This window comes from Tenrec ecaudatus, chromosome 12 (assembly GCF_050624435.1).
Source record: "Tenrec ecaudatus isolate mTenEca1 chromosome 12, mTenEca1.hap1, whole genome shotgun sequence".
NCBI lineage: Eukaryota > Metazoa > Chordata > Mammalia > Afrosoricida > Tenrecidae > Tenrec > Tenrec ecaudatus.
Window position 1 is genome coordinate 119947785 of NC_134541.1, and position 21096 is coordinate 119968880.

The following is a 21096-nucleotide window of genomic DNA, read 5'->3' on the forward strand; positions in this document are numbered from 1 at the left end:
GGGCTTTGGGTCTCCACTCTCTTTAATGTTGCCTCCCTGCCACTATCATGACCCCGATTCTACCTTACAAATCTGGCTAGACCACAGCATATACATGGGTATGGATAAGAGCTGGAAACAGGGAATCCAGGACAGATAAACCAGCCTCGGGACCAATATTGAGAGTAACCATACCAGGAGGGAAAGGGAAAGGTGGGGGGGAGAAAGGGGGAACTGAACACAATGATCTACCTATAACCCCCTCCTAGGAGGATAGACAACAGACAAGGGGGTAAAAGGAGACATCGGTTAGTGTAAGACATAAAAAAATAAAACTTTATAAATTATCAAAGTTTCATGAGGGAAGGAGAGTGGGGAAGGGATAGGGACAAATGAGGAGCTGATAGCAAGGGCTCAAGTCAAAAGAAAATGTTTTGAGAAGGATGATGGCAACAAATGTACAAATGTGCTTGACACATGGATGGATGGATTGTGATAAGAGTTGTACAAGTCCCCAATAAAATGATTTGTTTAAAAAAATTTAAAAGGGTTCACTCTGAGCTAGAATACCTGTTAGGCATGAGGCTCTGGGAAAACAGATCCTTACCTTAGAAGGGGTCAGGACAAGGTCCTTGCCCTCCAATGTCTCATTATGGGGCAGGGGGGGGGGGCGGTGACACATCCAAATGCTTTCAGGAGCACCTTTGGTGGACTGAAACCTACCACGTTTGGGTTAGCAGCCAAGTGCTGTAACTGAGTGCACCACCTGAGGGGTGAGGGGTTTGGGTTGCCCAAATGTGATCTCTGTCAGAATTCATGCGGTGGCACGTTAAGATGTACGCATTTCGGTGTCTCTGTCTCGCTTTCTGAAACATGACTTACAAAAACAGAAAAAGGGTGGGCGTTCGGTCGGCTTTAGTCCTTGAATGGCTACATGTGTCCAATGAGGAAGAAATAGACTTTGCAGTTTTCAGCCACCGTGAAGGGGGCGTCTCAGCCTGCCTGAATCAAGCTAGTCATCTCTTCCTACTCTCTCGCCCACCCTTCCAACCTGCTTCTCCTCAGCCCAGTTCTTCTCTTCTCAGTGGAAAGCACCACTCCTACTTGCTCAAGACAGAAATCCGAAAGTATCCTCCATCCCTGGTGACCCTTCTGCATCCAACCCATCACCCAGGCCAGAGAGGTCTGTTTCCCACCCAGGTCCACATTGTTCTCTCTGTACGACAGCTATTGAAGCTAGGACCGTCATGTCTCACCTTGTGGCTCTATATTGCACCCTTCAAATCAGTCTCCTGTACCCAAGGTGAGTTTCCCAGTGTAATGGCCCTCCTTAAACCCTCTCAGAAGCTGCCCATCAGCCGCAGAACCAAGTATGAACTCCTTTATGTGCTTTATAAGGTCCTTCTTCTAACCTTTTTGTCTATCTCTCAGGCCATGTCTGCCTTGGCTTGCTTGCTTTCGCTAGTCTAGACACGGTTTAATCCCTTAATGGTGTAGCCATGGGTGATTCTGTGGTAGAATACTTCCCTTCCATGCAGGAGACCTAGGTTCAGTTCTTGGCCATTGAGGATCCTGTAGGGCTATTGCTCATCTGTCACCGGAGGTTTGCATGTGACTGTGAGACTCAATCGGTTTCAGATTGAGACCAAGGAGGAAGAAATGCCTGGCGATCAACTTCTGAAAATCGGCTAGTGAAAACCTTATGGGCCACCATGATGTGATCCACAAATGAACACGGGGATAACGCAGAGCCAGGCAGTGTTTCTTTCCCCCGTTCATTGGATTACCAGAACCAGGGGTCTGGCACGGTGGCTGCAAGCAACAAGTTCCTTATTGTATCTTCTTTGTCAATACTGCCCCTGTCTCTAAAACCAACAGCTTCAGCTGGATAACTCCAACGTATCATTTGGGCCCCAAATGAAACACCCAATCCCTGCTTGCCTGAACGTTCAGTGAACATTTCTGTTTCCCTCCCCGGTTTGTCCTCAGCATGTGGAGTAGGGTCCTCACATAGCAGGCACTCGGTATTTGCTGAACGGGTCTTCCCTAACACCACAATCTGTGCAAGAAGTTTGTTGCTTTCGTCTTTGAAAGACAACTGAATAATGCAACAATCTTAATAGCTGCCATTCACTAAGCCTCTCCTATGTGTCCGAGATGGTACCGAGCACTACATACTGTATTATCTCATGTTATTGTTGTTTCCATTTCCCAGAAAAGGGAACTGAGGTTTAGAGAGGGAAATTTTCCAGATGCCTAATCTATGCCAGGCATTGCTGTAGACATCTGGAATGCGGCTCAGAACAAAAAACAGATAAAACTCCCATCCTTGGTAAACATCTATTCCAGTGGAGAAGATAGACAATAACAAGCAAGTGTATATGGTATGTAAAGGGATGGCAGGGGAGCCTTGGTGTCAGAGTGGTTAATAGCATGGCATTGCTGACTGCAAGGTAAGCAGTTCGGAATCACCAGTAGCTCCTTGGTAGAAAGACAGGACTTTATACTCTCATGAAGAGTTACAGTCTCAGAAATTCACAGTGCCAGGTCTCTCTTGTCCTCTGTGGTTGCTATGAGTCATGATCAACTCGATGGCAGTGGCCTTCATTTTGGTTTTCATATAGATGGCAAGTGATATAGAGAAACTCAAGCAAGCAAGGGAGACTGCTGGGTGTTATTCTGTGCAGGCTGGTCAGGGAAAGGGACTCTTACCAGAGGTGAGGAAACTTGGGAAAAAGGTCATTCCGGGGAGAGGAAACTTGAAGGCACCAAGTCCCTGAGGCAGGGGTGAGTTTGGTACATTGAAGGGGCAGAGTAAAGAGTCAAGGATGCAGCAGAATGGACCTGGTGACAAGGAGAGAGGATGAAGGCAAGGGAGGAGCAGGCACATCAGTTTGCCTGGTATCCTTGGGCTTGTCTTCTGAGATAGCTGGGAAGGTGTGGGGATACTTGGACAGAGGCAATCCGTGAATCTCCTGACTTCCTCAGTCACACAGTTTGTTCGTGTCACAGTTTGTCCTAGTCTCTACCTCTGACGTCTCTCATTCCTAAAAGCGAATCCAAGGACCAAGTCCTGGAGGCAGTGGGTGTCTCACTGCTGACCTCTACCTCTCTCCACCATCTCCAAGGCATTTGCCCTGCTTTGGGCCACCATCAGAGCAGCTTGCCTCTGCACACCACCCTGAGGTGCAACAGTCATGTCCACGTACCCAACGCATAGCTAGCCAGGAGCGAATCCCCTCCCCAGAAAAGTTGTGGGGTATGAGATAGATCCGCTGCCCTTGGCAGGGTTTCTGGCCTCTTGGGAGACACGGGAAGAGGCAATGAGCATCGATTATAAATGGAGAAGAAAAAAATGAAGGGAACCATTAGGTAGGCACCTAACCAGATTGTCATCATTAGGTGTCATCAAGTTGGCTCCGACTCATAGCGACCCTACGCACAGCCAAACAAGACATCACCCAGGCCTGCACCACATTGTTTTTATGTTTGAACATACAATTGCAGCCACAGGGTCAATCCACTTTGCTGAGGGCCTTCCTCTTTTTCTCTACCCAAGTAGAGACTTTAGCCAGCATGATGTCCTTCAGCAGGGTCTGGTCTCTCCTGACAACATGCCCAAAGTATATGAGACGAAGTCTCACCATCCTTGTCTCCCAGGAGCGTTCTGGCTGTGTTTCTTCCAAGACATATTTGTTGGTTCTTTTGGCAACTCCAAAGCACCTTAGACTGCCAAAAGAACCTAACAAGGTAGAGAGGATCGAGGAAGGCTTCCCCGAAGAAGTGGAATGCAGAGCCCAGGTAAGTGGGATAGAGAATGGAGACAAGGACTCATCCATGCAGCAGCGGCAGCAGCAACAGGTGCAAAGACCCTGGGGTTGGAGTAGGAAATGAAAGAAGAAGGATGCTGGGGAGCAGGGAAGAAGGACTCTAGAAGGGGGCTGAAGAAGCAGGCTGGGGGCCTGATGACCATGGGCCATAGGGGCCAGCAAACACACCTACATCTTTATCATGAAAATAATGGGACCTGGTGGAAGCATTTTAACCGCAGGTACCTGGACAGGATGTGGAAACGTGAAAGGTACCATTTGAGGCTCAGAGTGGAGGGAGCGCCTTCAGATAAGCAAGGCTACCAGGCTGCGTGGGTCAAGATGGAGGGAACTGGATGCTCTCTAGAGGCAACTGGGAAGAAAAGCAAAAAGGAACGCTCCTGGTGCTGGAGGAGACGCAGCGCTAAGCAAGAGATGCGACGGGGCTGTAGGTTTGGGGCGCACAGAGTGGGTGCACAGCTATGCGTTTCATGAGGCAGGAGCCAGTGGAACCCCGCTTACAGGATATGTGTGTGTTAACCCCACAGTCGCATCCTCAGATGCTAACAATGTTTCCTGTGTGCTTTTTCCTCCAGAGAGCCAAGATCGGTCAGGGAACCAAGACCCCAGAAGAAAAGACGACCAACACCATGTCCAAATTTGATAACAACGGCAACAGGGACCGGATGAAGCTGACAGATTTCAACTTCCTGATGGTGCTGGGGAAAGGCAGCTTTGGCAAGGTACGGCATCACCTGCCCGGAGGAGCAGCTGGCAAGGCAGACACAGGCTCTGCTCACATGGGGCTTGCATTCTGGTGGGGAGAGAGGGAGAAGCAGCTGGGGTCCTTTGGAATGAGTGCAATGTTCTCAATCAACAAATGGGAGAGCAAACCCACCCACTCAGACTACCAAGAGGGTGACCTTGGTATGAGAATGAATCAGCCATGCATTCAATGAATGGGCAAGGATGTTTCAGGCAGAGGCCACAGCAAGGGCAAAGGCCCTGGGGTAGGGTGCCCAAATGTCACGAGCGAAGGAAGGTTAGTAAGTTGTCTGTGAAGGAGCAGAAGGGATCCAATCAGACCAAACCTTATGAGATCTGATGAGGAGTTTGGGTTTTATTCAAAGGTCGTGGGTGGGGGTGGGGGTGGGGGGAACCATGGGAAGTTTTTAAGCAGAGAAGTGGTAGGAGTGGATTCGCCTTTTGGAAACGGTCACTCTGGCAGCCAGGAATGGAAGCAATGCCTTTCAGACAGTGGCTGAGATGAAAGATGACCCTAGGACTCATAGTACTTCTAGATGCTTTTATGGAACATGGGAGGCACTGTTTTACTGGAGTTGAGATTGTGTTCTAAGTGTTCCTGCCTTGGTTAGTGCTGTTTTCTGTTTTTGATTCCCTTTGTGTGGTACAACGATGTCTAGTATAAATCTGATGCTATCAATGCAGGTGTGTAGAAAAATATCAATTTCTTCTACAACCTGATAGTGTAAGCCCAACATCGAGTGTTACCTTTAAAGTGCCCCTTCATCCTCTTTCCTTCATCCTTTTTCCACTTTCTCGCCATGATTGTCTACCATTCATCCTGAAATCCGGACAGTTCCTCCCCGAATGTATATCACAAATCCTCTTGCTTCTTCCCATCGTTGCTAAGTTAGACTTGTGATCTAAACTCCTGTAGATCCTCCTGACTGATTTCCCTGCTCTCCATTCCTCATCCAGAGGCCATTTACTTTCCATGTAGCCTGTCATGGTAATTTAAACAAGTTCTATTACTCCTGCTTACAACCCATTGCAATTTGAAAACAAAAGTTTATATGACACCCTTGATCGGCTACCCCTTGTTGGCTGTGCCTTTAACCTTTTTTACTTTTTATTTTAACTTTCTTCCTTTGACCCATTGTGTCCTGCCTGCAAGGACAGCTCTCTGGCTTTTCAAATGCAGGAGGCTCCATCATTTGGTCTTTGCATGGGTAGATCATTCTTACTGCTCACATCTGGGCTTCCTTGTCAGCTCCCCCAAGGGAGGCAGTTCTTAACTTGAATCAAAGAAACGATTCCTTTCCCGCCCCCCTCCAGTGTATTTATTTCTCTCCTGGCACCCGTCACTAGGTGGTGCTTTTCTTCTTTCATGGTGGATGTGCACCCCCCTCCTTCCGAGGTCTCAGTTCCACATGAGCAGGGACCTGTGTCTGCTGTGCTCCACACCATATTTCCAGTGCCGTTGATCGAGTCTGTGTAATGCCCAAACTTCGCACATACATTTTCTCTAAGAGGTTACGTGCTCCGTTGCCACCTGTAAGGTCGGAGGTGTGAACCCAGCAGCTGCTCCGCTGAAGACTTGACTATCTGCTTCCAGAAAGAGAACAAATAGCCTTAGAAACCCCAGGGGGCAGTTTTACTCCCAGAGGCCCATAGGACTAGGAATTGGCTTAATGGCAGTGGGTTCATGGGTGGCAAGACCATCTGCTGAGATGGGATCAGAGGTCAGAGGTGGGGCCCAAGGGCGTAGAATGGGAATGAGGAATTAAGCACCTCCAGTGAGATTGCTCAGCAGCTCAAGTGTCCATAAGCTCAGAGAATGAGCGGTAATTGTCGTCCATGGTTTGTGTCTTTTCATAGAAGAAGTCTGTGTGGCCTGGGTGTAGGTCAGGAGAAGCAGATGGCAGATTTGGGCTAAGAATGGAGGCTAGCAGGGCCAGAGAATCAGATAAGGTCAGCAACCGGGGAGTTACGGATTCTGGGGAGAGACGCTGATTGTAGAGCTCCAGAGCCTGCTTATAATAGATGCTCAGTAAAAGTCTGTGGACTAAATGAATTAAAATAGCACTGCGTTGGGAAGAAACGGTCAAAGCAAGAAGAGGGTGGGGAAGGAGTCCAGAGACTGACGGCTTAAAAATGTCTGGGTAAAGTCAAAGCATGCAAAGTTATAAAAAGGAGAGAGGCATTTAGCTTTCAAAGATGGAGAAGTTTCCATGATGACAATGAAGAAAGTAGCCTCTGGAGAAGAGATTCTAATAAGCAAGGCTGCTGGGGAGCTGTGGAACATTACCTTTGTTAGTAAGCATTAATTCACACGGCTCATAAATCAAAATCATGCCAAAAGAATAGACACGGAGAAGTCTTGCTCTCACCCAAGTTCCTATTCTGTCTCCATATGTAAACACCCCCTAAAATTTAATTTGCATCTTTTCTGTCTCTCGTTGCTAATATAACATGTGGAGCTATGCAATTTTATTCTTGTGCTTGGTAACGAAAAGTTATCATACTGTACACATGGGCCTGATCTATTGGATCACTTAACAATATACAAGGGGATGGAAATTCCGGAGGGGCTGATGGAAAGGATTAATGTTGGGCAGGTCACTTAGTGGAGGAAAGGGCCATTGGCGATCAACAAGGGCAGGAGAGAGAACCGATTATACGTTTCCATGGAAACAGTTAAACTAATCGAGAGGTCTGTCCTAGAATGGGCACGTGGCATCAAATCAATCACTGATAAAACAATAGCGTGTCATACAAGCAAAAAGAGAATAACAAGCCCCTCTATGATCCTTTTAAAAGTAGCATAGTAATCCTTTGCAACCTCCAGCTTCACCAATGAGAGTTTTTAATGGATGTGGCTTTACACTCCCGTGTCTGGGCTTTATGCTGCATTTTTGTTAGGTACATAGATTAATCCCCTAGAAGAACACAGCGGCGATGATTGCTGTCCCTCCTCCAGGGATGCAGGAGGGCAGCCTTTGAGGTAAATCTGTTTATCCCTCCTTCCCCCAGGTCCTCTGGATCAGATTTGGCCCAGAAAAACATGTTCTTAAGCACTGTCATAATTTGTGGGATGCCTAGGGAGTGTCACAAGCATTTTACTAAGACCTGTGAAAATTCAACAAGGGAGAAAGCTGGTGCAGAGGACATTACATTCCAAACAGCTAAGCCAGCCCTGTTTGAAAAAAAAATTGTTGAAGCACAATTTGGAGAGTTTACCATGCGGAGTGGTTACTAGGAAGGGGTATCTTACAAGAGCAAATCTGTTGAAAGGGGGTGGGGCTTTCTTTAGAGAAAGATACCCTCTGGAATGTTTATTATAGGTCATTCGGGTGTCTGATTCATTTATTATTTAGCGTTGCTTTTTATAGTACTATCCTTTCCACTCTGTATTCTATGATTTCTTGGACCTTTGAACTTCACCTTGGCCAGTCATGACCCCTTTCCAGACTGCAGTGACACAGCTCTGTGGTTTGTCAAGTGACCGCTGAGTTTAAAATGCTGCTCCTAATTCTTTAAGTTGGATAGATATGCACTGTCTTGATGGATGAAACAAGTGTGCCTTAGAAAGTAAATTCAGCAAAACTTGATAAAGCATACAGGCAACATAAAGACATTTTCAAATAACGATATTGTGTTTTTGGCAAAACGTCACACAGCAAATTAGATTCCTATTTAACGATGTAGATGACTCCTGGTGGCCTCGTGGTTACAAGTTGGGATACTGGCTACAAGGTCAGCAGTTCAAAACCACCAGTCACTGTAGGAGAAAGAGGAGGCTTTCTACTCCCGCAAAGAGTTACAGTCTTGGAAACCCACAGGGCCAGTTCTGCTCTGTCCGATAGGGATGCTATGGGTTGGCATTGACTTGATAGCAATGAGATTTGTTGTTATTGTTATTGTTATTTATACATATATACTATTCATTGCATTGGTTATATTTTTCCACAGCGTGCCAGTATTTTCTCGCTATCTATATCTATATATCATCTATATATCTATATCCCTGTTAATCTAGCCTTCTTGCACCCTTCTGTAATAATAATTTATTTTTGAAGAATTAATTCCAGGCTAGTTGCAAGGAGTTGGAGCTAAAAGGGGTCCCGGATGTCTAACACTTCCAAGATGCTTTTCTGTGCCACCCCCAACCCCCTACTCCTTCCTGAATTATATAACCTGACACCCCTGTGTTCTGACATGTACTGCAACAACCCACAGAGATGCATGAAGTGGGTGTTATTCAGGCCCAAATCCAAAGGTCAGGTAGGGGCAACCCAAATGCATGGTTCAGAGCCAGAAGTCCCAAATGTCCAAAAGTCACAGTAGGTCTGCTTACTTCTACCAAAGCTCGGTCCAGAAATAGAGGTTTGGCTTTCCAGGTGATGTGATGTGTGCTGTTACAGGACAGTGTGACCAGTGTATTTATCCCATCCAAGGAAAGCAAAGACTGGTGTCTTAACTTGTACCCTCTACTGAGATAGAGTCTTAGAGTTTTTCCTTAAGGCAAAAGGTACGACGTGGTACACAGCCTCTACTTAAGTCAGGTTTTAATCCAACCCTGATCCTGTCCATTCGTATAATAAAGAACCCCCTTCAAAATTGAGTCACACCCACAGGCATACAGAGTCCAGAATTATAGCACAGGAGGAATTATGGCTAGAAGGGCTGTCTTAATTGACCACAACTTAGCTCCCCCTTACATCCTCATCTTAGCTTTAGGATAAATGTTGACCTGATTAGTCTCCTAGAGATGATTTTTCAGAGAAACATAGTACTTATGGGTGGTATTATTTATTTTATGAGCCAGTCTATCGCTGAAAGGTAATCTCTGATTATGGTTTCAGTACAAACTTTAAAGAAAATCTCAGGGTGATGGATTCAGGGATTTCTCTTTTTGTCACTACTATTTGTAAGAATAGAATGTTATTTTCCATTTTTCTTCCATTGTATCCATGGGCCATCTATTGTGTCTCTAGTCAGCATTATTGGGAGTGGTACCTTGTCTCTTTAAGCCAGTGGAGTGGACATTTGGGAGTCCATCACTTTTTCAAACTGTGGTGTCTTGCATGTTGCTCTAATTCTGGAAGCTATGCCACCTGGATTTCAGACACAGCAGGGTCACCCATCGTGACCAGCTTTCAATGAGGCTTCCAAGCTGTGTGAGTCTGGGTACTTTAAAGAAACAAATACACAGAAACGCATATATAAGAGAGAGTTTGATATAAAGGTTAATTGCGCATAAAGAAAACATCCCAACCCAGTGCTGCCCAAGTCCACAAGTCCAACATTAACCCACTAACCTAGATGTCCAACACCAATCCACAAAGTTGTCCTCCATCTCACAAAACAGATGCAATGATGCCAACTACAGGAGGAAAGTCGAGTCAGTGAATGTGTAAGCATCTCAGCGCTGGCAGGGGTCTCCACATGACTGCTCCAACACCCAGGGCTGCATCAGGGTAGGTCCATGTGGCTTCTCCTCAGGTACGTCCTGAAGGAAGTGAGCCTTGCCAGCTCAAACAGGGAACTTGCTAAGGCAGCTGCTGCACCCTGGTCCAACCATCAGAAAGCAAGAGACCCGAGAGCTAGAAAGGCGAGGCTCACTGAGCCATTTATACCTCTGCCCTTCAATTAACCCCACACATGTTTATCGGCCAGGTTGACACAATAAACTAACTCACAAGCTAAGACATACTATGAAGGAGGATTAGGTGATCCAGTTATGAAGGACTGGCTATTATAAACCGTATGCATAGCAGTGGAGCATTGTCTGATGTAATACTGGAAGATGAGCCCCTCACGTAGGAAGGGGGTCAAATGGGAAGACCTGCCTCCTCACAGTAGACTTGGCCTTTATGAAGTAGATCGAGCTTTTAAGCCTTTCACTTACTGATGAGGTATGGTCAAAGTAAGAAGGAATAGCTATAAACATCTATTAATAACCAGAACATAGAATATATGAGGTATGAATCTAGGAATATTGGAAATCCTCAACATTGAAATGGATGTATGAAAATTGATATCCTAGAGGGAATGAGCTGAAATGACAAGTATCGTGCCGTTGAGATTGGATAATCATGTGGTTGACTGTGCCAGGGATGGCAAATTCTAGAGGAATAGCATCGTCAGGAGAACATTTAAAGGTCAATCTTGGAATAACCCGTGTGTCATAGGAGAAGACCTAATGTCAAAAGGAAGACTACTTAATATAACTACCAGTCAAATTTATATACTGACCACTGAAGCCAATGATGAAGAAACTGAAGAATTCCACCAACTTCTTCAGTAGGAGTTTGCAATCAAGACCTATTGATCATTACTGGTGACTGGAAGGTTTGAAACAAGGTTGTCCTTAGTGATAGAAATGAAGCTGGCAGAAATGAACTTGGCAAGACCAAAGACTTCTTCATGGTAAATATAGTTTTCCACAATATAAATAGTGACTGTGTGTGTGTGTGTATCTCTCTCTCTCTCTCTCTATCTATCTATCTATCTATATATATATATATATATGGAATTATCTCTCTCTATACATATGGAATTATCTCTCTCTATATATATGCAATTATCTCTCTGTCTATATATGGAGTTATCTCTCTGTCTATATATATGGAATTATCTCTCTCTCTCTATATATATAAGGAATTTTCTCTCTATATATATATATGGAAAATATATATATTCCAGATGGAATACACAGCAACTTAATTGACTGAATCTGAGGGAAGAGATGATGGGAAGCTCAAAATCAGCTAAAAGAAGGCCAGAGCCTGACTGTAGAACAGACCATCAATTGCTCATATGACAATTCCAGGTGAACTGAAGAAAATTAAAACAAGTCCAGAAGTCCCCAAGACAAGTTGAGCATAGAGACCATCTCAGGAATATATGTGATCCATTGAGTACTAGTGACCAAAGACTAGTTGAGTTGTGGGATGACATCAAGAGACATCATATTTAAAGCAAGTAAGGGGTCATTAAAAAGACAGCAATGAGAGAAAATGTTAAAAATGGATGTCAGAAGAGACTCTAAAGCGTGCTGTTGAATATGGAATAATTAAAATGAATGGAAAAACTGAGGATGTAGCAGAGCCGAACAGAACATTTCAGAGGGCTGCTCAAGAGAGAAGACAAAGTATTAGAAAGAAATGTGCTAAGAACTACGCTTAGAAACCGAAAAGAGAACATTTTCAGTCTGTCTGAAGTTCAAAGAACGGAAGAAAAACATAAAGCCAGTGTTGAGCTGTTCCCTGCTGTCACCAACAGACTTTCCTTCTGCCCAGAAGTAGCCACTGGTCTCAGACACAATGTGTTTGCTTTTCATTCCTGTAACTCTCTCCAATGGCTGCTTATGGTCCCGCTCACTCTGTCCACATGGTGATGGAGAGACTCGGATTTAATTAGTCATAGATGGCGCCACTTCTCCCCGTGGCCTTGCTTTTGCCTGTATTCAGAGGGCGGAATGGGGCAGACAGCATGGAGGAGTTGCAAGCTGCTTCTTCAAAGTCTTGGTTTGGAAGCGACACCCATCCCTTCTGCCCACACGCTCTCAGAGAGCCCTTGGCCACATGGCTGCTCCTCGATGCAAACGGGATTGGGACACACTGTTGGTGGACAGCTCGTGGTCTTAGCCACATTCCCTACTGTGTAACTCTGGCATTAAATAAAAAAAAAGACACAAACACCTTCTGACTTTTCCCTTTAAATCATCTAGTTTACTCTCCTTACCCACCCACTTCAATAAAAACCTCAGCCTCCTTTCCTCTGTGACATTTTCTTCTGTTTGAATTGTGGAACATACAGGTGTTCGTGCTGCTTTCCCTGCAACATACCCAGGCCAGGAATAAATCAAGTAGGAAGAAGGCAGCAGCTTATGAAATGAAAAGAAAAACACAAGGAAACCTTAGAAACAGCGTGCCCAGGGACTGCCTCCATCTTTTCAAAAGGCTCACGCAGTTCTATTGCTCTGTAGGCGCTATGATGAGATTAGAGCCAAAAGCAGAGAGGTAAGGAACCAGCTCCCCAAGCCTGCTCTTCGCAGACTTGACATCACCATACCAAGAAGAGTGCTCAAGAGATTGAGGCTGTGAAATGCATGGCTGTTACCAAGGAGCCCATTGAAGTTGAAGCAGTGGCTCTGGTCACAAAGGAACCTACAAACCTGTTGTTGTTGTTGTTGTTGGTAGGTGCCATAGAATCAGCCCTAGCCCTGACACGTAGTGACCCTATGTACCATGGAATTAAACACTGTTTAGTCCTGGCAGTGTTTTTATACTATTATAATATATTATAATGAAATGTGCAAAGACTTAGAGTTAGAAAACCAATATCCTCACAAATGTTGCTATTGATTCTTCTTCAGTGTGTGTTAAAGCTGAAATTCTGAGCACCCAGCTGGGATACGCAGAAACTAAATTGACTCTATCTGTGAAAAGTGATAATGGAGAAACTCATCATTTGCTGGTAAAGCCAGGTCAGGGGCTGACTGTAGAAAAGATTACTAATTGGTCAGTTATATGTTCAGGCTGAAGCTGAAGAAAAAGAAAACAAGTCCATAAGAGCTAAATATGACTTTGAGTATATCCCACTTGAATTTTGAGAGCGTCTCCGGAACAGATTTTCTGTGTGGAACACAGATTTGCTGTGTTGAACAATAAGGGCAGAAGAGTGAGTAGGATGTGGAATGACATCAAGAACAGCAGACACAGAGAAAGCTACAGGTCATTAAACACCCAAGAAAGAAAAGATTGGCATGGATGTCAGAAGGGGCACGGAAATTTACTCTTATAATAGTAGAGTAGCGAAGGCAGCTGGAAGAAATCATGAAGCCAAAGAGCTGAACAGAACATGTCAAAGAGCAGCTTGAGAAGATGAAGTAAAATATTATCATGAAATGTGCAAAGACTTAAGAGTTAGAAAACCAAAAAGGGAGAACCTGCTCAGCACATCTTCTTTTTAAAGCGTATCTTAAATGGAAAGAAATCAAGAAAAAATTCAAGATTCAAGTTGCAATATCGAAAGATTCTATGGGCAAAATATTGAATGATGGAGGAGATATCAAAAGAAGATGGAAAGAATAGACAGAGTCACTGTGACAAAAAGAACTAGTCGATTGTCTACCGTATCAGGAGGTAGCATAAGAGCAAGAGCGAATGGTCCTGAAGGAAGAAATTCAAGCTGCACTGAAAACGTTAGCCAAGAAAAGGCTCTAGGAATTGATGGAATACCAATGGAAATGTTTCAGCAAGCTGATGTAACACTGGAAGCACTCATTTCTTTATGCCAGGACATTTAGAAGACAGTTAACTGGCCAACTAACTAGAAGAGATCCATTCCAAAGAAATTATAGAACAATATCTTTAATAGCACATGCAAGTAAAATTTTGGTAAAGATCATCCAACAACGGTTGTGGCAGTACTTTGACAGTGAGATGCCAGAGGTTCAGGCCAGATTCAGGAGCAGGAGCAAAATACATCATTGCTGATATCACGTGGATCTTGGCTGAAAGAAGACATCCTTATTGTTTTAGTCTAGGTAGACTAGAGAAACAAATCCAGGGAGACACTCATATGTGTACAAGAAAGAGTTTTATATAAGAGAGTAACTGTACAGTAAGAAAATATCTCAGCCCGGTCTGTCCAGATCAAGTCCCTAAGTCCGATATTAGCCTATGTGTTAAATACCAGTCTATAAATTCCTCTCCAGATTCATGCAACACATGCAATGACGCCGAATGCAGGAAGATCACAGGCCAGTGGATGGAAAGTCTTGTGGATCCTGTGGTGGTGGAAACTTCTCAACACTGGCAGGGATCTCCATGTGGCTCCTCTGGCTCCAGGGCTCTATCATAGCTCCATCTGTCTTGTCAGGAGAAATGTCTCGCAGGGAGTGAGTGTGTCCTGCCTCCAGCAAGCTCTTTATCTTTGCGGTGTCTTCAAATGAGGTCACCAAGCTGCAACCTGATTGACAGGCTAAACTCCTAAGTCTCACATTGACAACAAATTATGTAACTACTTTTAAGTCTCACATTGACAACAAATTATGTAACTACTCTTAAGTCTCACATTGACAACAAATTATGTAACTACTGCAATTATAAAGATGTTTACTTGTGTTTTATTGAGGAGGAGAATATCAGAACACTGCACTGTGCTCACGGGGAACTTGTACATAGACAGAGAGGCAATTATGAGAACAGAACAAGGACATACTGCATGGTTTAAAATCAGGAAAGCTGTGTGTCAGGGTTGCATCCTCTCACTAGACTCATTCAATCTGTGTGCTGTACAAATCATCACAAAAGCTGGACCGTGTGAAGGACAATGCTGCACAAGGACTGGAAGACCGCTTGTTAACCACCTGCGATGTACAGATGACACCACCCTTCTTGCGGAAAGTGAGGAGGACTTGAGTCATTTGTTGATGAAGATCAAGGATTGCAGCCTTCAGGATGGATTACAACTCAAGGTAAAGAAGACCCAAATCCTCACTACTAGACCAGTAGGTAACATCATGGCAAACAGAGAAAAGATTGAAGTTGTCAAGGGTTTCATGTTGCCTGGATCCACAATCAATGTTCATGGAAGCAGCGGTCAAGAGATCAAACAGGGCATTGCCTCACACACGACTTACTTCAGTGTTGAAAAGCAAGGAAGTTACTTTGAGGACCAAGGTGTGCCTGACTCAAGCCATGGTATTTTCTATCGCCTCATTTGCGGGTGAAAGTTGGACATTGAATAAGGATGACCGAAGAAGAATCATTGCATTTGAATTATGGTGCTGGCAAAGAATATTGAAAGTACCATGGACAGAAAAAGTACAGCCAGAATGCTTCCTAGAGGCAAGAATTGGGAGACTTCATCTTATGTATTTTGGACATGTTATCAGGAAAGACCAGTCCTTGGAGAAGGGCAGCATCTTGGTAAAATAGAGGGGCAGTGAAAATGAGACCTTAAATAAGATGGGTTGATGCAGTGGTGGATTCAAACATAGGAGCAATTGTGAGGATGGTACAGGGCCCAGTAGTGTTTTGTTTGGTTGTACATCGGGTCACTGTGAGTTGGAACCGACTCAATATCGCCAAACAACTTGATAGATCAGCTCTTGTGTTAAGTGCTATAAATGTGTTAGTGTCATGATGTTCTAGATACTGTCTCCCCACTTTACAAACGAGGAGGGCGAGATGCGGAAAGATGAAACAACTGGCTCCGAGTCACACAATTGGTACCAGTGGCATTTAGTAATGCCGGTTTGAGTTGTATCTGTATGATCCCAGACTCATGGTTACGTGGCACTTACCCCCTGTATGTCTAATCTAAACAATGGTCACCTTAAATGTCACAAACATTTTCCAGGAACTTGACTATTTCCTGTCTTACTGTTCACATTTTCCCACCTAAGTGCTGAACAGCTTGCTTGGTCTCATTTTCATTGTAAGTCTCCGTCTACCCTTAGACCAACTGCATTCCTTTCATGGGCTCCACGCTTTCTCTTGTCACTCTGTGCCTGCCAGGCCTCTGTCACTGTAAGAACACTTACTGGAGACACGTGTTGCCACCCGGTCCAGAGAATGAACTTTACTCCCCCAGCCTCTATCTTTCTCATTTCCTTTTCAGGCTTCTGCCTTGGGGGTCCTCCAAGCCCTGGAAGCTTCTCAGCATGGGTGGTGCTTCTTCCACTCATTCTTTTTCATCCCTCAAGCTGTGTTTCTTCTTCTCTCTCCCACTGTACCTTATCCCCCCCCCCCCATCACCATCCACATCCATCCCCACTCATACCACGGCAGATGCCTTCCACATTGGTTGAGCTCCTACGAGTAGCCAGGGACCATCTCATGGATTTACATGTCTTGCTGTTGTTCAGTGACAAGGAATTGACTGTCTGATGTGACAGAGTAGAATTGCTTTCTGTTAAGCATTGGACAGACAAGCATAAAATTGGGGCCTCAAACTCACCGGCCATTCCACATAAGAAGGGTGTGGTCTGCTCCCCTAACAATTGATAGCCTCCGGACCCCGATATAAGAATGGAGTCAGCTTGATGGCTCTGAGTTTGGTTTGGGGTTTTTATTAAAAAACCTTTGCAGCAGCAAAGATTCCTTTGACTTGTGTGTGCCTGACCCAAGCCATGGCATTTTCAAGGGCCTCCTAGGCATCTGAAATTTGGACATTGAATTAGAAAGACTGAAGAAGCAGCAATGCATATGAATTGTGGGTTGGAGAAGGATGTTGAAAATACCATGGACTGCTAAAAGGACAGATCGGTCAGATCGGTCTTGGAAGAAGTCTAGCCAGAATGCTCCTTAAAAGTGAGGATGGCGGATCTACATGTGACCTCTACATGTGACCTCCTCCCTGGGGGATGGACAACAGAAAAGTGAGGGAGATGTCGGACAGAGCAAGATATGACAAAATAATAATTTATAAATTATCAAGGGTTCATGAGGGAGGGGGTAACGGGGAGGGAGGGGAAAAATGAGGAGCTGATGCCAGGGGCTTAGGTGGAGAGCAAATGTTTTGAGAATGATGAGGGCAATGAATGTACAAATGTGCTTTACACAATTGATGTATGTATGAATGGTGATAAGAGTTGTGTGAACCCCTAATAAAACAGTTTAAAAAAAGTGAGGATGGCAAGACTTTGTCTTGTACACTTTGGACGTGTTACCAGGAAAGACCAGTCCCTGGGAAAGGATACCATGCTTGGTAAAGGGCAGCCAAAAGGAAGACTGTTCACAAGATGGATTGACCCAGTAGCTGCAGCAATGGGCTCACACACACCAAGAGTAGTGGTTGTGAGGATGGCGCAGGACAGGGCAGTGTTTTGCTCTATTGTACGTCGGGTTGCCATGAGTCGGAACCAATTTGATGGCGCCTACCAAGGACAGCAGGAGCAGATTGCCAGGGCTTTGTCCTGTGGAGCCACCTACGGACTGTGGCATCAGGGCTCATTGGATGTGTACTGTATCCCATGAATCCTCACCAAAGCTCTGGAAGGCAGTCACTGAGTGAACTGTGGTGCACCTACATGGATACTGGCCATCGGAGCGGCTCAGTGGCTTCCCTCAGCCGGGGGGATAGCCTGGCCTTTGAAGCCTTCGTGGTGGATTTCTGTGGACCCCTTTGGATGCGATTGCAGTGAGTCGCTTGGTTTGTTCGGTGTCTTTAGCACTGCTTTTCCCTTGGGTCCATGTATCGCCCCTAAACCTCTAGTCCTTTCTTTTTCTCAGCAGCAGTTTACAGCAGATCCACATTATGATGTTGTGGATGCCTCTCTCTCTGAAAAAAATAGTATACTTCTATTACTATATTTTATTACTCTACTGTAAAATATATCAATAGTGTGTATATACATATTATATATATAATATATGGAGTCATGTTATATGACATAACAGTTAAATTTTCACTACTAACTGAAAGGCTGGAAGTTCAAACCAACCCAGGGCCTCCACAGAAGAAAAACCTTGTAGTTTGCTTTTTATCAGGATGAAAACTCTCCGCCGTCGAGTCCGTTACAACCTGGGCAGCCCTGTGGGGCAGGTGTACTCTTTAACATGTGGTCCCCATGAGTCAGAATTGACCGGCTAGCAAAAACAACAGCTCCCGGGAAAACAAACATGGATTCATACTACATATGTAACCATTTTCTTACACCTAAGGCGTCATTGTTTTATTCTGAGTTTAAAAGAAATTAAGTCATTTTTTGATTCCCTGAACACATTTCAGCGGCCCCGGTTTCACGGAGCAGCCCCCTCCATGGTGATCTTTTGGTCCTGAAAGCTACCTGTATGCCTAATTAGTAGGCTCTCCTAGTTTGGGTACAGGAGAACAATCCAGAGTGTCAAGCACCAGGCTGCAGTGTCGTCAGCAAGTACAGCACTTTGAATTACAACTGGGAGAAATTGCCCGAGGAGATTAAAAAGCAGTTCAGTTCCTACCAGTAACAAAGGGCTTTTTTAAAAAAGAACTCCTGTTGTGAGAGTATCCAGATTTTAATCTCATTAGTGATATATATTCTGTCTCTCTCTCTCTCTCTCTCTCTCTCTCTCTCTCTCTCTCTCTCTCTCTCTCTCTCTCTCTCACACACACACACACACACACACACACACACTGTGGTTATATAATCGTGCAATCAAAAGCATTTCCCTTTGCTTAGAATGGTTTTGCTATCTTCCGATGCCATATGGCTGAGTTCCTTTATCATATGCTTCACAGACACCGCAACGTTTATGCTACCTGTTTCCTTAATCATCTTCCAGAGAACCTTTTGACCTTGGCTGTCTGATCTTGAATCCCTGCCTTCTTTTTCGTTCTATCCCAATTACGGCATCTTTTGCCAACCCTCCATCTTCCATACACAATTCTGATTGCAGCAGATTTTTTGCCAACTCACCTTCCCAAGTCTTTGTGAGACACGTCCACCCCCCAATCCTTCTAGTTCTCCCCTTAATGAGGAGACTTGCTCCCCCCATTCATGACCTAGAAGATAGGAAATTGTAGGAAAAGGAAGTTTGAGAATTTATTCCCTCCAACAAAATTAATTTAATCGAAGAAAATAAAATGCCAGTAATTGGGGTTTTACACTTTCTGGAAATAGATGGTCCATTCAAAGTGAGTCAGGGGATGATTTATTGGAAGGCAGTGGCAGATTTCTGTGTTTCTGGAAGAAAGTGAAGCCAGAATAGGAGTTTCTAGGAATATTATAATCAGCCTCTCCATCTGGGGAGCCCCCCCATGTTTGCCCCTCTGCTTCTTGCTGATGTTTTGCATGGGGGCTCCCTGAGTCAAAGGCCTGCTTGACAGCAGCTAAAAACACAACAGCAACATCCATCATGTCTGATCACCTGGACTATAGAGAAGCTTCTTGTACGTCTGTCGGTCTCGAACACATTACCTCATGGAGGACAAGTATGCCGGTTAAATAAAGTTCTCTCCCTGAAGAGCAAAGCCGGGCACCTGCTTATGGAAACTTTGTCTCAGGTATGACTGCTGTGGGTTTGAGTCAGTGAAGACCACTACAAGGTCTGAATCTGGGTATGCGAAGTCTATTTCACCAGACTGCAGAGGAGATGTTAAGGGGCCTGTTCCCCCATGCTGCAGCCCCAGTGTTTCTTTGGCTCATCCTTTTATAGCACTCGGGAAGTAAGCAGGGTACAGAGAGCGGAAAAAACACGTTAAAAAACATCTATCAGTAAGCAAGTGATATAGACAGAAGCGAAAAAAGCAGATTTAGGCAAAGTTCTTAAGCGCCCTGTTTTATGAGTCGGCCCTGCATCTTTAGTTAAGCCTCCCTGGGAAGGAAAAGGAAACACACCTGCCCTGGGGAGATTGACTTACTGGTCCTCGCTTAAAAGGAGAAAAGTCTAAACAAAGTTGGCCGGAAGGACAATTACTGACAGGGGGTGGGGGGATTTGTTGTTGATGATAAAGCACAGGTTACATTGGACGGAACAAAGGCCAGTCAGGACAAGGTTCTCTCCTTTTGTTCCGGAGAGGCAGGGAGGGCTTCCTGGGAGTGGAGGAATTTTGTGGTGGTTTTAACTTTGCCTAATTAAAAAGTGAAGTGACATGAGCTTGTCTACTTTATTAACTCATGACCCCAAACCCAAGCCACTGATATACTGGGGTCCCCAGCTATGACTGGGCCACCGGTACAATGACCAAGCAGTGGTGGGATGGCTTCTGTTTGTCCTAGACATTGGTCCACCCAGGTGCAGAGGGTGAAAGTCAAGACATGTGCCTACGGCAGCAGTGAGGACCACAAACCCACAGATCTGCAGGTATATTATCTGGCCATCTCTTGGGACCAGCACTGACACAGCCTGAACTGTCTTGCTGAGGTTGCCGGCATCATGCATTGTTCCCTGTCAGCGTGGTCTGGTCACTGCCCATATCAGTGTAGTTGGAAAGTCTATTAAATTAGGGTAACTGGAGGGCATAGTCATAATGGGAAAATGACCATGTGACTTTAGCACACTGATTCTCATTAAGGGGCACACCCCTACCAGACCCATTCTGCTTGTTCCTGGACTAGCTAAGGGGAGGACAGTAACCCACTCTCTAATGCCCTCTGTCTGAAAATCAAGCTTTTCATACTGCTGGTTAATGATCAGAAGGAATTCAGTGGAGGCTGAATAGATACAAATCATAAATGGTGACTGATAAATGGGTTTACGGCTCCCACTTGGCGCTGTTAGGTACCAACTACTTGGTTCTGAGTCATAGGGACCTGATGTACAACAGAATGAAACACTGCCTGGCCCTGTACCGTCCTCATAATTATTTTTATGGTTAAGCCCAAGGTGGCTGGTGGTTTCGAACTGCCAACCTTGCAGATCACAGTCCAATACATAACCACTGCGCCGCCAGGGCTCCTTTACTAAGGTTAGGAATTGTTATTGTTGTTGGGTGTCATGGAGTTGATTCCAACTCATAGCAACCCTGCCATAGAGCAAAACACTCCTTGGCCCAGTGCTGTCTTCACAACCGTTCTTACGCTTGAACCCATCAGGGAAGAGCCTCTGGGGGAATCTGTCTTGTC

At 44.9% G+C, this 21096-nt stretch overlaps 1 protein-coding gene across 2 annotated transcripts in view; it reads left to right on the forward strand.

Annotated features, from left to right (window-relative positions):
* Positions 1 to 21096, forward strand: part of PRKCB (protein kinase C beta) — a 437527-nt gene that overhangs the window by 314472 nt on the left and 101959 nt on the right. For both annotated transcript variants that reach the window (XM_075564623.1, XM_075564622.1), the window contains exon 9: positions 4385 to 4531. In XM_075564623.1, coding sequence (XP_075420738.1) covers positions 4385 to 4531 — 147 coding nt within the window. The remainder of the gene's footprint in view (positions 1 to 4384; positions 4532 to 21096) is intronic.